The sequence below is a fragment of the Watersipora subatra genome, chromosome 1 (genome assembly GCF_963576615.1).
Source record: "Watersipora subatra chromosome 1, tzWatSuba1.1, whole genome shotgun sequence".
Classification (NCBI taxonomy): domain Eukaryota; kingdom Metazoa; phylum Bryozoa; class Gymnolaemata; order Cheilostomatida; family Watersiporidae; genus Watersipora; species Watersipora subatra.
Window position 1 is genome coordinate 77,894,384 of NC_088708.1, and position 14,723 is coordinate 77,909,106.

The 14,723-nt window shown below is 37.9% G+C and overlaps 1 protein-coding gene across 2 annotated transcripts in view; it reads left to right on the forward strand.

Moving 5' to 3' along the window:
- Positions 1-3,982: 3,982 nt before the first annotated feature.
- Positions 3,983-14,723, forward strand: part of LOC137410471 (DNA-directed RNA polymerase III subunit RPC2-like) — a 31,256-nt gene continuing 20,515 nt past the window's right edge. The window contains exons 1-12 of one of the 2 annotated variants that reach the window (XM_068095887.1): positions 3,983-4,077; positions 4,593-4,688; positions 5,408-5,643; positions 5,781-5,990; positions 6,944-7,175; positions 10,385-10,504; positions 10,926-11,111; positions 11,441-11,554; positions 11,780-11,980; positions 12,230-12,392; positions 14,108-14,261; positions 14,413-14,586. In XM_068095887.1, the coding sequence (XP_067951988.1) occupies positions 4,027-4,077; positions 4,593-4,688; positions 5,408-5,643; positions 5,781-5,990; positions 6,944-7,175; positions 10,385-10,504; positions 10,926-11,111; positions 11,441-11,554; positions 11,780-11,980; positions 12,230-12,392; positions 14,108-14,261; positions 14,413-14,586 (1,937 nt within the window). In that variant the 5' untranslated portion in view covers positions 3,983-4,026. Of the gene's footprint in view, positions 4,078-4,592; positions 4,689-5,407; positions 5,644-5,780; positions 5,995-6,943; positions 7,176-10,384; positions 10,505-10,925; positions 11,112-11,440; positions 11,555-11,779; positions 11,981-12,229; positions 12,393-14,107; positions 14,262-14,412; positions 14,587-14,723 lie in introns of those variants that run through there. The other variant, XM_068095888.1, reaches the window with a different exon arrangement.

Consider the following 14,723-nt stretch of genomic DNA (forward strand, 5'->3'; position numbering starts at 1 on the left):
CCGGATACCCCGTATGGGTGGTAAATTCTGCTCTAACTCGGGTCTCCTACCAGAGACCTGGGAGTTTGAGCACTCACCTCAAGATCTTAGCTGTTCCCAATAGCGCACTTTTCTGCAACTCACCTGAGTTGATTGATGTTGGTATTTGGGCAAGCCACATTTTATGCGCCGGTGTTATTGCGCCCAGTGCCCCAATGACTACTGGGATTACAGCTGTTCTTACATTCCAGCATTTTTCAATTTCTTCTCCAAGAGGGAGATATTTCTCTACCTTTTCTTTTTCTTTGCTGGCTATGTTGTAGTCATTGGGTACTGCTATATCTATTATAGTAGCCCTCTTGTTCTCCTTGTCTACCACCACTATATCTGGTTGGTTTGCTAGGACATGCTTGTCAGTTTGGATGTAGAAGTCCCAGAGGATCTTAGCCCGGTCATTTTCATTGACCTTACCAGGAGCTTCCTACCAGTGTTGGGGTTTATTAAGGCCATACTCGTCACATAGACTTCTATACACAACACCTGCGACATGATTATGCCGCTCAGTGTATGCGTTCCCTGCTAGCTGCTTGCATCCACTGATGATGTGTTGGATGGTTTCAGGTGCATCTTTGCACAGTCTGCATCTAGGATCGTCTCTAGTGTGATAGATTTTTGTTTGGAGTTGCCTTGTTGGGAGCACTTGCTCTTGGGCTGCCATGATTAGCGACTCTGTATTGGCCGTTAGGTTTCCTTTGTTCAGCCACATATATGTCTGGTGAAGATCGCCAACCTTAGATATACATATATATATATATATGTATATCTAAATATATCTCTATATCTATATGTATATATATATATATATATATGATGGAACAGTCATGATGGAACAATTGGAAAATATATATGATACCGACTGCACTTGCTGTGGCTATAAAATATGTAAAATCTAGTACAGTATTGAGTTTTTTTGTTGTGGCATAGGATTACTTACTCAACAGTCCTGTTATAACATAATACTAAATGCGTTAAGAGAGCAACAAACTGTAAATTTTTGCATTCACTGTAGATCTTCCTACTTATGGCAACCGAGCAGAGTTATTGCCTCTTTTGTAACATGAGCTATTCACTATAACGATATTTTTTGTCATCATTGCAAACTTGAATACGTTATGTTATTACGCTATTTATGTTGAGAATTTCAATAATCTTGTATGGGAGACTTACTAATGCATACCAATTTAACAGCTCCCAACAAAACGCTATTCCGACTGGCAAGGAAGAACAATTGTGCATTTTTCGCATTATGAAAAGTTTTTCTAGTTTTGTGTCACATTACATCTGGTAACTGCAGTATGAAGTTCACGATCAGACCCAATCCTTTCTAAGGTGTATTTTCCATGCAACCCAAACAAATACACACTATCTATTACCAGTTCAGTGACCACATAAAGTGCCTAGGATTTGTTTTGTATCCGCTACTGAACCCGCGTGAACGAGTACATTTGGAGTACTGCTCCTAATTCAGAATGTCCTCTTCTCCACTGTCTTTCTACCCTTTTTCTAAAAATGTTATAAACAGAAAATTTTTTAGTAAGACCACCAACAGTTTCATTGTAACATCAACTGCCTTAAAATTTACTGATGTGATGTTCACTGCTCTAGCAACTAATTTGCACATGCCGTGCTTAGATTTGAACTGATTCTGGGATATAGTAAGGGTGGTAATTCTCATGCTTTATAAGCTGTTAGCTCTAAGGAATTATTCAAGTGCATGTGGAAATTGCCAAGTAAAACAATTGGAAATGGTTGTCCTAATGTCTTGTCGTGTCCAGGTTTGTCCTATTGTGCTAAATGATAGTTTGATTGATAGCTAGGCTGACTTTTTTGGGCAAAAACAGGCCTTGATGGTTTGAACTGATGACAATTCTCGGCTGATTTAAATAAGTCACAGTCTCAACAGCCCTCTCAAGTGAACTATTAATTAGTTCATGGAATGAAGCTTCCAAATAGCAGAAAGTTTACTTGTTACAATTTACCAAACTATTCGCAGAAAAGCAGATTTTCGGGATTTTGTAGGACTAATTGACTTTCTCATTATGCTTGCTTAGCTGAGCTTTGTGTAAAGTAATGATGCTTAATGATACTTCATACCAATCACACAACGTCAGAGGAACTGATCAATTATGCTGATCATAACAACAACTATGCTCACTCACTGTCTATACATACTGTCATACTTCAACATGCTGTGCAGTTGCAATTATGGGGTTATTCGCTCAAGATTTTCTTTCAAAAACAGCAGCCTTTGCGCAAAAGCAAAATTGCAAACATTTTAATTGACAACTGCTTATGCGCAATTAGGGCAATGCTCATTTTTAATTATTGTAAAAGCCAAGGAACACAGGCAATTAGAGCATTTGAGTATTATGGCCTATCAAATTGAGACTTCTCAGTTTTGGCTGGTTATCTTGATATGTATGTTACAGAGAAGATTGTCGTTTTTGTTCAGGGCAATTCTATTATTCTAGCAACGTAAGAGTCGCACTTAAGCACACTTGTCATCTTAGATGTGACACAGATGGCATTTGAACTAAAGTTCAAGGCCAGAAGCGCAAGTAGCATTACTAATCATGTAGGCAATCACAACACTGGAGATATTCAACATTAACTCCAGTCTGTATTTCTTTGTCGGTTTTACCCCAGTAATGTTTTTCATTGATGTTTACTTCAAGAGCTCAGTAAATGTTTTGGAAAAATAACTTTTTGCTCTCGTATTTAGTTACCAGATTGTATAAGAGTTTTCTCTAATGTATGGGGCGTTTATTCAATGCTATGCATAAAAAGTATGTAGACACGCCTCTTACCTTATTCTTACTAGATAACAATTCCAGTTTATGAATCCGCTCAACTGCATCATTTTACCATCTTGATATTCTTTTGGTGGACAACTCAGAATATTTTTATTGTTGTACAAATGTTTGTTTGTATGATTCACCGTAATATAAAGTTGGCACTTTGAAGTTTTACATATAGAAGTTGTTCTGTATGTATTTATCTCACCATTGCGTTTCAATCAAATGGCTTATTACGTAGGAGTACTATTTTATGAGACATTTAGTTTGTAATTTGGGCCTCTGCTGGTAGTATCTCGCCTTATGCACTGTTCAACACACCCCACCTTTTGGATTACTTAACGTAATTATTAATCAAAATTAGCAATCATAACCTTTTCAGACATAGGCAGATTCCATCGAAAAACAGGTCTTTAGTAAGTAGAGGAGTGTCACAAGTTAGCCTTGCACAGTTTTTTTTTGCAGAATAATGTTAGTGTTTTCAATTTTCTTGGTTTAAAGTGAATTTTAGAGTTTTTTCACTCGCTTAACCAACATAAGGCTGCTGACAGCTCTATTTACTCATTACCCAATGTCATCCTTGCAGCAAGATACCAACCAGCTATGCTAAGGTCACGAAATAATAATGCAATCTATTATATGTCAAATGTCTACTATTATTTGTATTAACACTATGAATTTTTATACTTGACTGATGCAGTTTTCAGTGTTCAGAGGATGTGCCTGTTTGGTTTAGTCTAAATAGTCATCGCTGTGGCATAGTCACCAGCTTTTATGGTTATAGGAGAGATAGAAGTATCAATAACAAGATTAGTGTAGTATCATTTTGTTAACTTCTTTTTTAAAAATTGTGAATGCTCTTTTAGATTTGTTCTAGTTTTGAATTCATGTTCCATAACATTATATTTCAAATATTTTGACAAATATTTCCTACACTTACACGTGATAATGATTGCAAAGGCAGCAAAGTTTTGTGTATATGCAGAGGCTTTTATCAGTTTCAGCATCTACTTTTCTTACTGTTTCTGCTTTTGTTGTCCATCCGTAGTCATGACTTTCCAAACATGTCCCAATTTTTATTTATGTGCATCATAGGCCTTTGTCAGTTTTGTGCGGTTCTATAATTATAGTTTAAAAAGAGGAACTAGAACATAACCTCAAGGTCAGCTAACGTTTTGTCAAGGTCTACGCGATGAATGATAAAGAGAGACAATGCTTGAGTGAGCCGGTCAAAACAATTGAGGTACAGTATGTAGACCAGTCTTCGAGTATACAAACTCTAAAGTGTATATAGCTGTAGCGTTTTCTTCTAATCTAAAATAAAATGAAATCATGCTTATGAGAGTTTATCATTGGTTCTACAGGACATCTGACAGCATTTTTATCAGTGTTTGACAAAAGTTATGTACCTTAGTAACTTCATGTACGTGTCTCATGTGTGTGATTACATGATCATTACTGACTCGATGGTGGTGGCCTCACTCATGGCCTCACTCATGTTGTTAAGAGTTTGTCAGTTTTGCTAAGCGTTTCAGTTACATCCTTTCATTTTCTTTCCACGAAGATCTTGTGTGTATAGAAAAGAAAAACTGAAAAGAGAAGCTGTCGCTTATGTCATACCTTCTTTACACGATCACTTGGATTTTGTCTGAATTATTTCGTGTTTCTTTCTTTACTGGTTGACGCTGATTAATATTTGCTAGAACTTGAGTCAGATTGCCATCTTCAGAATCAGTTCTTTTCACCTGCAATCTGTAGGAGAAATGGAAACTTCTCCCAGCATTTTTGATGGTCAAAGGACTGGTCAAGCAACACACAGACTCATTCAACTACTTTGTCAATATTGGCATCAAGGTAACTTTTTGATGTGCCAAATGTACCATCTGTCATTATTGTCAGGATAACTTGTTTATATGCTTAGTAGTCCACCTGTCAATATTGCCATCAAGGTACCTTGTTCATTTGCCTAATATACCACCTGTCAATAATGCCATGAAGGTAACTTGTTCATGTGTCTAATATACCACCTGTCATTATTGTCATCGAGCTAACTTGTTCCCGTGTCTAATATACCACCTGTCAATAATGTCATCAAGGTAACTTGTTCATGTGTCTAATATACCACTTGTCAATAATGTCATCAAGGTAACTTGTTCATGTGTCTAATATACCACCTGTCAATATTGTCATCAAGGTAACTTGTTCATTTGCCTACTATACACCACCTGTCAATATTTTCATCAAGGTAACCTGTCAGTTCAGCTTCACTAGTGTACCATGTGTTTCACAATTTGTATTACACACTCTAATGCATGTAATTCTAACTAGCGTCACTATTATACCATATCTGTTTGTCTCATTGTATGATTATACTGCGAATATGTATATATGTATGCATTACCAATAGTCCTGTATCAACCTTCACACCATTTTTTTTTACAAAACAACAGTTCTATTATATCAATTATATATTGATGTATGATTCATACAAGTTATGGATCTTCTGCTACAACTTCTACTAGTACTACTACTATCTTCGCTTCTACTATTAAGTAGCTTGGTGTTATTTGTAGAACATAATGAAGGCTAACGACAGAGTGACCAGTGATTCTGACCCACTCTTCTACCTCAAGTATCTCAACATTCATGTTGGCTCTCCAGATGTTGAGGAGGGTTTTGGGATCACTCAGGCAATATCCCCTCATGAGTGTAGGTTGAGAGACATGACATACTCGGCTCCCATTACAGTTGATATAGAATACACTCGAGGGCAACAGAGAGTCGTCAGGAATAATCTGCCAATCGGCAGGTAGCTTATTTATGCTTCTGTCATGAAAACCATATTATAGGACTGGTCGTATAGTAGTGAATTGGCATTTATTCTACTTGCTTCAAATCATTTACCCAGCTTTCTTGTTGGAATGCCTTATTATTTTCCTACATTAGAATGCCAATAATGCTGAAGAGCTCAAAGTGTGTTCTACATGGGAAGACTCCTTCTGAGATGGCCAAGTTAAATGAGTGCCCGCTAGATCCAGGTGGATACTTTGTTGTCCGGGGTACTGAAAAAGTTATCCTTATTCAGGAGCAGCTTTCTAAAAACAGAATCATCGTTGATGCCGACAGGAAGGGAAATATTGGCTGTTCAGTACAGAGGTAGGTAAGCCACTCTAAGAGGCAGGTGAGTCACTGTATAAGATAAGCGAGTTGTTGTAAGAGATAGGTGAGATGTTGTAAGAGGTAGGTGAGTCGCTGTAAGAGATAGGTGAGTCGCTGTAAGAGGTAGATGAGTCACTGTATGAGGTAGGTGAGTCGTTATAAGAGGTAGGTGAGTCGCTGTAAGAGGTAGGTGAGATGTTGTAAGAGGTAGGTGAGTCGCTGTAAGAGATAGGTGAGATGTTGTAAGAGGTAGGTGAGTCGCTGTAAGAGGTAGGTGAGTCATTGTAAAAGGTAGTTGAGTCGTTGTAAGTGGTGGGTGAGTCGTTGTAAGAGATAGACGAGTCATTATAAGAGATAGGGGAGTCGCTGTATAAGATGAGCGAATTGTGTTAAGAGATAGGTGAGATGTTATAAGAGGTAGGTTTGTTGTTGTAAGTGATAGGTGAGTTGTTGTAAGAGGTAGATGAGTCGCTGTAAGAGGTAGGTGAGTTGCTGTAAGAGGTAGGTGAGTTGATGCAAGATGAAATGTTGAGTTGATGAAATGAGTTGATGCAATCGGTTTGCCGATTAACAACAAAGAAAGATCGCGGAAAACGATAAAAATAGCCCATTGCACAGGCTGGAGATATAAAGAGCTCATCACCAAGGAGTCAGCAGGGCTTGCGCAGTCTCTCTGCATGATTGTTCACTGCATGATGCATTGGCTTATATATATCGTGCAAATATATATTCTTGCGTTTGATACACTCTGTGTATTTATTCTTGAATTTTTTGGGAGAGTAAAGAAAGCAGGCAGTTTCTTTTACGTGTCATATATTTTATCTCACCTTACAACACGTCAAATTGCTTTTATTATGATTGTTATCTAATCTATTAAAAGTAGGTCACTGATGCGATAGTTTTTACCTTTAAATGGTAAAAAGCGTGTAAGCTGTTACTTTCCGTTACAGTTCAACTCATGAGAAGAAAGTCAAAACAAATTTAGTGATGAAGAAGAACAAGTTTTACCTGAAGCACAACAGTTTCAATGAAGACATGCCCATCATGGTTATCTTCAAAGCCATGGGCTTTGAGAACGAGCAGGAAATCCTCCAGATGATCGGCAGCGAAGATGCGATTGTAACGTCAATGATACCGAGCTGTGAGGAGTGCCACCAGCTTCAGGTCTGCACCAAGTTGCAGGTAGTTATAATCATTATTGTTCAGTAGACACCCAGTTCCACAATGCGTTAAATTAATACTTAACCCTTTGAACCCTGGCTGTCCTTGTCAATGTGTGTCAGTCGGTATTCCTGGGCAATTTGTCAAACGATAGGATGTTTTGAAAGTTTCATTAAATACATTTAAATATGCTCATAAACCAATGATATTTGCTGAAACACTGGTAAAAAAGTACAGAAACACAGCAAATGTCACAAAATATGAAAAAGCTGTTTCATAGTTCTTTGGGCTAAAACCATCAAAATGCATACGATTTTAGCAAATTCTGAAAACCTTTGCAACCGCATTATATCCATCGAGCACATGTGCATCATCGTTTTCTGACTCAAAATAATCAAAGACATTATAGTTAGTATCGTATACCATAAAACCCTTTATAGTGGTGATCAAATAGAGGTGGCGTTCAAATAAAGGCTGGCTTTGTATTTTTTAAATGGCTCGTCAAAGTTTTGGGAAGATAAACTTAGCCCTTTTACTGCCAAAGCGAATGTTGCCTATATTCGTCCTCTTCTTCCGGTGGAGCAACATTAGCCATTTGGATGCAATAAATCTGCAAACTTACTTCCAACTTGTCAAATATCTCTAAATAAATAAGAGAAACATCTTTACCAGTTAATATCTATTGCTTGCAATTAACCTCCGATGATATTATAGCCTGTGTTCTGCTATTTTTATTTCATTTTAAATTTGAAGATACATTTATATTTTATATTTAACAATGTTGCATAAAAGCTCATTCACTCATTGATATATTGCTACAGTTTACAGCCAAAACTAACTTTTTAAGTGCAGTAGATGAGAAGATCCATTGTAAGATCAGATTGCCGCAATCATGCTATCAAATAATATGCTATAAATATGAAAATTTACAGTTTTTGTAATAACAATCTATCAAATGCTACAAATATATATTCAAGAACAAGTGACATAAACAAACCATAATTATATTACATGCAGCAACAAACATTAACATTTTAAAACAAAAATATTAGCATCGATTGCTTGGCCAGTTGTGTTTTGATTGTTTTTTCTGTTTAGAACCATTTTACATTCTTCTGACTGTTCAATACCTTCCACAATGTCTTCTGACCTCAATGAGTGCTCTGTACAGCTGAGCTAGTTGATATTAGCCTCCAAACAATTTTTTAGCAGAACAAAACTTTTTACACGTTACCGTTTTGAATAGAAACTTCTAGCGCAAATAAAAAGAAACCGCCTGTGTAATCAAAATTTTCTCAAAATGTTAGCCTCAAAACACATAGTAGCACATTTTCCTTTGTAAATTCAAAAACTTATCTTACTATGCATCGAAGTATCAAGACCGCGTTAAAAAAGGAGCTACTATTAGCCTGATACAGTTACTAATCATTTCTATGGCGTTGCAATTGGTTTCTAACGAAAAAACTTATAGACTTGGAGTTGGAAAATGGACTTTGATACGAACAGAAACAACAAACAAATTGTTATTGATGTTGTCCAGTCATTATTAGTACAGTTTTGTGGACACTGTTCTACTTATCACTTGTTCCACTGATCATTGCTACTCGGTGTTACATAGCTACTCGGTGTTACATAGCTACTCGGTGTTACATAGCTACTCGGTGTTACATAGCTACTCGGTGTTACATAGCTACTCGGTATTACATAGCTACTCGGTGTTACATAGCTACTCGGTGTTACATAGCTACTCGGTATTACATAGCTACTCGGTATTACATAGCTACTCGGTGTTACATAGCTACTAGGTGTTACATAGCTACTAGGTGTTACATGGCTACTCGGTATTACATAGCTATTACGTGTTACATAGCTACTTGGTGTTACATAGCTACTAGGTGTTATATAGCTACTCGGTGTTACATAGCTACTAAGTGTTACATAGCTACTCGGTATTACATAGCTACTCGGTGTTACATAGCTACTAAGTGTGACATAGCTACTAGGTGTTACATAGCTACTCGGTGTTACATAGCTACTCGGTGTTACATAGCTACTAGGTGTTACATAGCTACTCGGTGTTACATAGCTAGTAGGTGTTACATAGCTACTCGGTATTACATAGCTATTCGGTATTACATAGCTACTAGGTGTTACATAGCTACTAGGTGTTACATAGCTACTAGGTGTTACATTAGCTACTCGGTATTACATAGCTACTCGGTATTACATAGCTACTAGGTGTTACATAGCTACTCGGTATTACATAGCTACTAGATGTTACATAGCTACTAGGTGTTACATAGCTACTAGGTGTTACATTAGCTACTCGGTATTACATAGCTACTCGGTATTACATAGCTACTTGGTTCACGAACTTTACGAACGTTAACTGAAGTTTTAAAAGAAGATAAACAGAATAAAAGAACAAATCATTCTCATAAATAAATAGTATGTGCTGACACTGCAAGAAGTTCCTGCAACCAAACTACTACACTGAACAACAAATTATTGTATTGCATGAGTAACTTACACTAATGTACAGGTAATTGGTAACTTTTCTTCCATCACTTTGAATCAATCCAACCAAAATATCATTTCAAGTTTCAAAAGCTAAGCTTGGTAAACCCACTGACTGCAGAAACAAGTGAATATTGTTTATACTTGAGCAATGTTTGTTCGCAAAGATTAAGCATGGCAAATAGCATCGATCAAATAGAAGTGGCTTTCAAATAAAAGGCCGTTCTATTTTTCAACCCTTCTCCCATTGTAGCGCTCAAATAAAGGTGGTGTTCAAATAAAGGTGGTGTTCAAATAAATTTGGCGTTCAAATACAGGGTTTAAAGGTAATTCTTCATCTGCATTACAATCATCTCTCACATACCAACAAATGAGTCGTATAAAATTTTCTGATCTAACACCTTATGTAAGAATTAATTTGATTAGCTTACGCTGTTATTTAGAAACAGCATTTGTAAACAGAGCCGTGTGGATGGCACAATACCGCCGTCTGGGTTCAAAGGTTTATTATTACATGTATAAGTCTTTTCTGATGAGAAATTTACAACTGGAAATTTATATTTTGCAGTTTATATTTGTCATATTTGTTTCCATAAAAATATTTTTGCATTTTGTTTCTTGAATTAACTTGACATTACTAGTGAGTTCCTTCATGAAGTGAGCGATTCTCTATGAAGATAGGCTATCTGCACCAGCTACAGTGTATTTTGTAGGCCCTGAAGTACATAGGCCAACGAATGAAGCTGCAGAGGACCTGGGGTGGTCCAAGCAAGAAGTCGAGTATTGATGAGGCGAGGGAAGTGCTACAGGCTACGATCCTCGCTCATGTGCCGGTAATACTATATCTTTAAGTACATACAAGTATATTTTCCTGATTCCATAACTCTAGATTGTGTAGAGATGGAACTGCAATATGTGTGAGAAGAGTCAATCATAAATAGTAAGCAGGTGTGCAATACAGCATTGTTTTAAATGATATGCCCTACTCAGTCTACTGCGTGTTATTATCGCTATATCATAGCCACCTCGAATAAAAGAGTGTATAGCTCAAGCTCTCAAGATATGGTAGGCAAATAGCAAAATGCATATATTGATTAGAAGCTTTGGGGTGTGCTTGTCTCCCACCATGAGTAGCTTTAGTAATGGTAGATCAGGGAAAGTTAGCTCGGAATGTAACATTTTGTTGAACGTCTCTACGTCATTTTTTGCCATTGCGTGAACCATCGGTTACATTCACTCGTTCCTCTCTTGCAGGTTGATAATTGGAACTTTCAGAAGAAGGCCTGTTACGTGGCACTCATGTTGAGAAGGGTAATTCTTGCACGCAATGAGGATGTCGATATCGATGACAGAGATTACGTCGGTAACAAACGCCTCGAGTTGGCGGGACAGTTGCTCTCCCTTCTCTTTGAAGATCTTTTTAAAAAGTTTAACGCTGAGGTGATCACTTTCTCATCATTATCTGTATCTTCATCTGTATCATTATCTGTATCATCATCTGTATCATTATCTGTATTATCTGTATTATTATTTGTGTCATGTTTTAGATTTCACATTAATTACTTGTGTCAAAGTAATAATCTTTCAAAAATCACTTTTGAATGCCAAAATCACTAGCTTCTGTGTGCCACAATTACAATCATCTATTTGCTTGCACTTCTCCGCTGTCCTGCTGCAACTTATATCTAGCTTGTCTGTTTGTCAGGAGTTGCAGAGCCTCAGTAGAGTTGGTCATGTTGTTGAGTCTGCGCTTACTTCATGTGTTTTAGTTGAAGAAGATAGCAGATCAGACTATTCCCAAGCCACGGGCAGCTCAGTTTGACATCGTGAAACATATGAGACAGGACCAGATAACTAATGGCCTAGTGGTGGCCATCTCTAGCGTGAGCATCTTTGAACTTTCCCTCTTTCTCATTTGTATTTGAAGGATAGCTGATAAGGGTCAAGTCTGTTTATACCGCAAAACTATTACTAATTCTAAGTCAGATTAATATTTTTATAGGATTATGCTTTGAATCTGGTGTTCATATCAACAGACAATTATAACATTCATTGTTTTTGATTAAGTTTATACCAAGTCTGTGATTTGTAAATGGTGTGAGTTTCAGGGAAACTGGACTATAAAACGGTTCAAGATGAATCGGGCGGGTGTCACTCAGGTTCTCTCGAGGTTATCATATATATCCTGCCTCGGCATGATGACACGAATCTCAAGCCAGTTTGAAAAGACTAGGAAAGTCAGTGGCCCTCGATCTCTCCAACCTTCGCAGTGGGGAATGCTTTGTCCATCTGACACACCTGAGGGAGAGGTCAGTATATCATTTTAAGTATTTGTTAGTAGATAAAGTGTGCTTTTTATGCATCAGGCTTGACAGGCATTGAGAATGTTCTAACAAAGACTGTTTCAATGCATTTTTTTTCACAAATATTTCCAATTGGTAATACTCTGTTTAGTTCAGTCTTTAAGTTCTGTGCATCTTCGCTATTCAAGAGTCAAGCGGTAACTTTTACAACTATTCATGGTGGTACAGTAGTTTTTTCTTTTCTACCATTGTTAGGCCTGCGGTCTTGTCAAGAACCTCGCCTTGATGACACACATAACTACAGATCTGGATGAGCTGCCCATAACCAGGCTCTGCTATAACCTCGGAGTAGAAGAACTTTATTTGTTGGGTGGAGAGGAACTAACCTCTCTCCTCAACTACCTCGTGTTCCTCAATGGTTAGTGCTAAGACTTATGCTATGTCACCTCAATGATACGAGATTACAAGATCTCTTCATATTAAGGTTCTCCGAAAGGACAGAATAGAGCGGTTAACAGCCTTCTAAAAGAACTTTGGACATGATAATTCTCACAACTTGTACATCAAAAACTTATCCATGACCAAACTAATTATAGATTTGTCGCCTTTTAAGTTTGTCTGCACATATAATGAAATGCATAGCTAATGTACATATAGTGTGGATATGTACTGTAGTGACACACAAGTTATGCATAGCTAATGTATAGTGTAGATACAGTATATGCTGTAGTGACACACGAGTTATACGTAGCTAATGTATAGTGTAGATATGTGCTGTAGTGACATACAAGTTATACATAGCTAATGTATAGTGTAGATACAGTATATGCTGTAGTGACACACGAGTTATACATAGCTAATGTATAGTGTAGATATGTGCTGTAGTGACATACAAGTTATACATAGCTAATGTATAGTGTAGATATGTGCTGTAGTGACACACAAGTTATACATAGCTAATGTATAGTGTAGATATGTGCTGTAGTGACATACAAGTTATACATAGCTAATGTGTAGTGTAGATATATGCTGTAGTGACACACAAGTTATACATAGCTAATGTATAGTGTAGATATGTGCTGTAGCAACACACAAGTTATACATAGCTAATGTAAATTGTAGATATGTACTATAGTGACACACAAGTTATACATAGCTAATGTATAGTGTAGATATATGCTGTAGTGACACACAAGTTATACATAGCTAATGTATAATGTAGATATATGCTGTAGTGACACACAAGTTATACATAGCTAATGTATAGTGTAGATATATGCTGTAGTGACATACAAGTTATACATAGCTAATGTATAGTGTAGATATGTGCTGTAGCAACACACAAGTTATACATAGCTAATGTAAATTGTAGATATGTACTATAGTGACACACAAGTTATACATAGCTAATTTATAGTGTAGATATATGCTGTAGTGACACACTACTGCACATACCCGAGTATGTCGACGATTATTGTTTTGCAAGTAAATTACTCTTGGTTAAACTAGGGTTGTCTTCTCTGTTACAATTTTTGAAAAATTTGAAGACTGCTGCTGTAACACCTTCTTTAACTTACAATGCTTTACCCAGCGTTCAGTTTGGCTACCTGTCGCGGTTCAGTCGGGCTACCTGTCGCGGTTCAGTGGGGCTACCTGTCGCGGTTCAGTGGGGCTACCTGTCGCGGTTCAGTGGGGCTACCTGTCGCGGTTCAGTGGGGCTACCTGTCGCGGTTCAGTGGGGCTACCTGTCGCGGTTCAGTGGGGCTACCTGTCGCGGTTCAGTGGGGCTACCTGTCGCGGTTCAGTGGGGCTACCTGTCGCGGTTCAGTGGGGCTACCTGTCGCGGTTCAGTGGGGCTACCTGTCGCGGTTCAGTGGGGCTACCTGTCGCGGTTCAGTGGGGCTACCTGTCGCGGTTCAGTGGGGCTACCTGTCGCGGTTCAGTGGGGCTACCTGTCGCGGTTCAGTGGGGCTACCTGTCGCGGTTCAGTGGGGCTACCATTGCATTACAGGATATTTTACTGTTCAGTTTGGACAACTATTGTAGTTTAGTGGGGATATCTTTGTATTACTAGATATTTTACTGTACGTCTTTCAATTTTGGCATGCGTTATCTCGCTGGTAATTCTTGCAGGTAATATATTGGGTGTCATCAGAGACTACAGAAGGTTTCTACAAACATTTAAGAAGTTAAGAAGAGAAGGTCTCATCAATGAGTTTATATCTATCTGCCCCAATCATGCCCATCGCTGTGTCTACATTTCATCTGATGGTGGTAGAGTGTGCAGGTGCTTCTTTTGTTTCATCTCATCTCCAGCACGGTCCCCTTTATTTTGGGTTTTCTGAGAGTAGTTCCTTCAATCATCCTTGACAATTAAATTTGCATTTGTTTCATCTTAATACAATGGCGGGGGATGACTGGCTGTTGTTGCATTGCAGGCCCTACATAATCGTCGAGAATGGCCAACCAAAGGTTAACAGTCAGCACATTAGAGACCTTAGTGCCGGCCTTAAAGTTTTTGATGATTTTCTCAGGGGCGGTATGGTGGAGTACCTTGACTGTAATGAAGAGAATGATGCGCTGATCGCAGTTTATGAACGAGATATTGAGCTGTAAGTCGTTTTTATTGAGCTTCAATATATGGCTTTTGTCGATGACTTTTCATGTATCTGCAGATGAGCGACAAGGTTGCAGCAGGTATTGAACTTATAATCAAAGATGCTGATGGTTCAAGTCATATTCTTTCAAG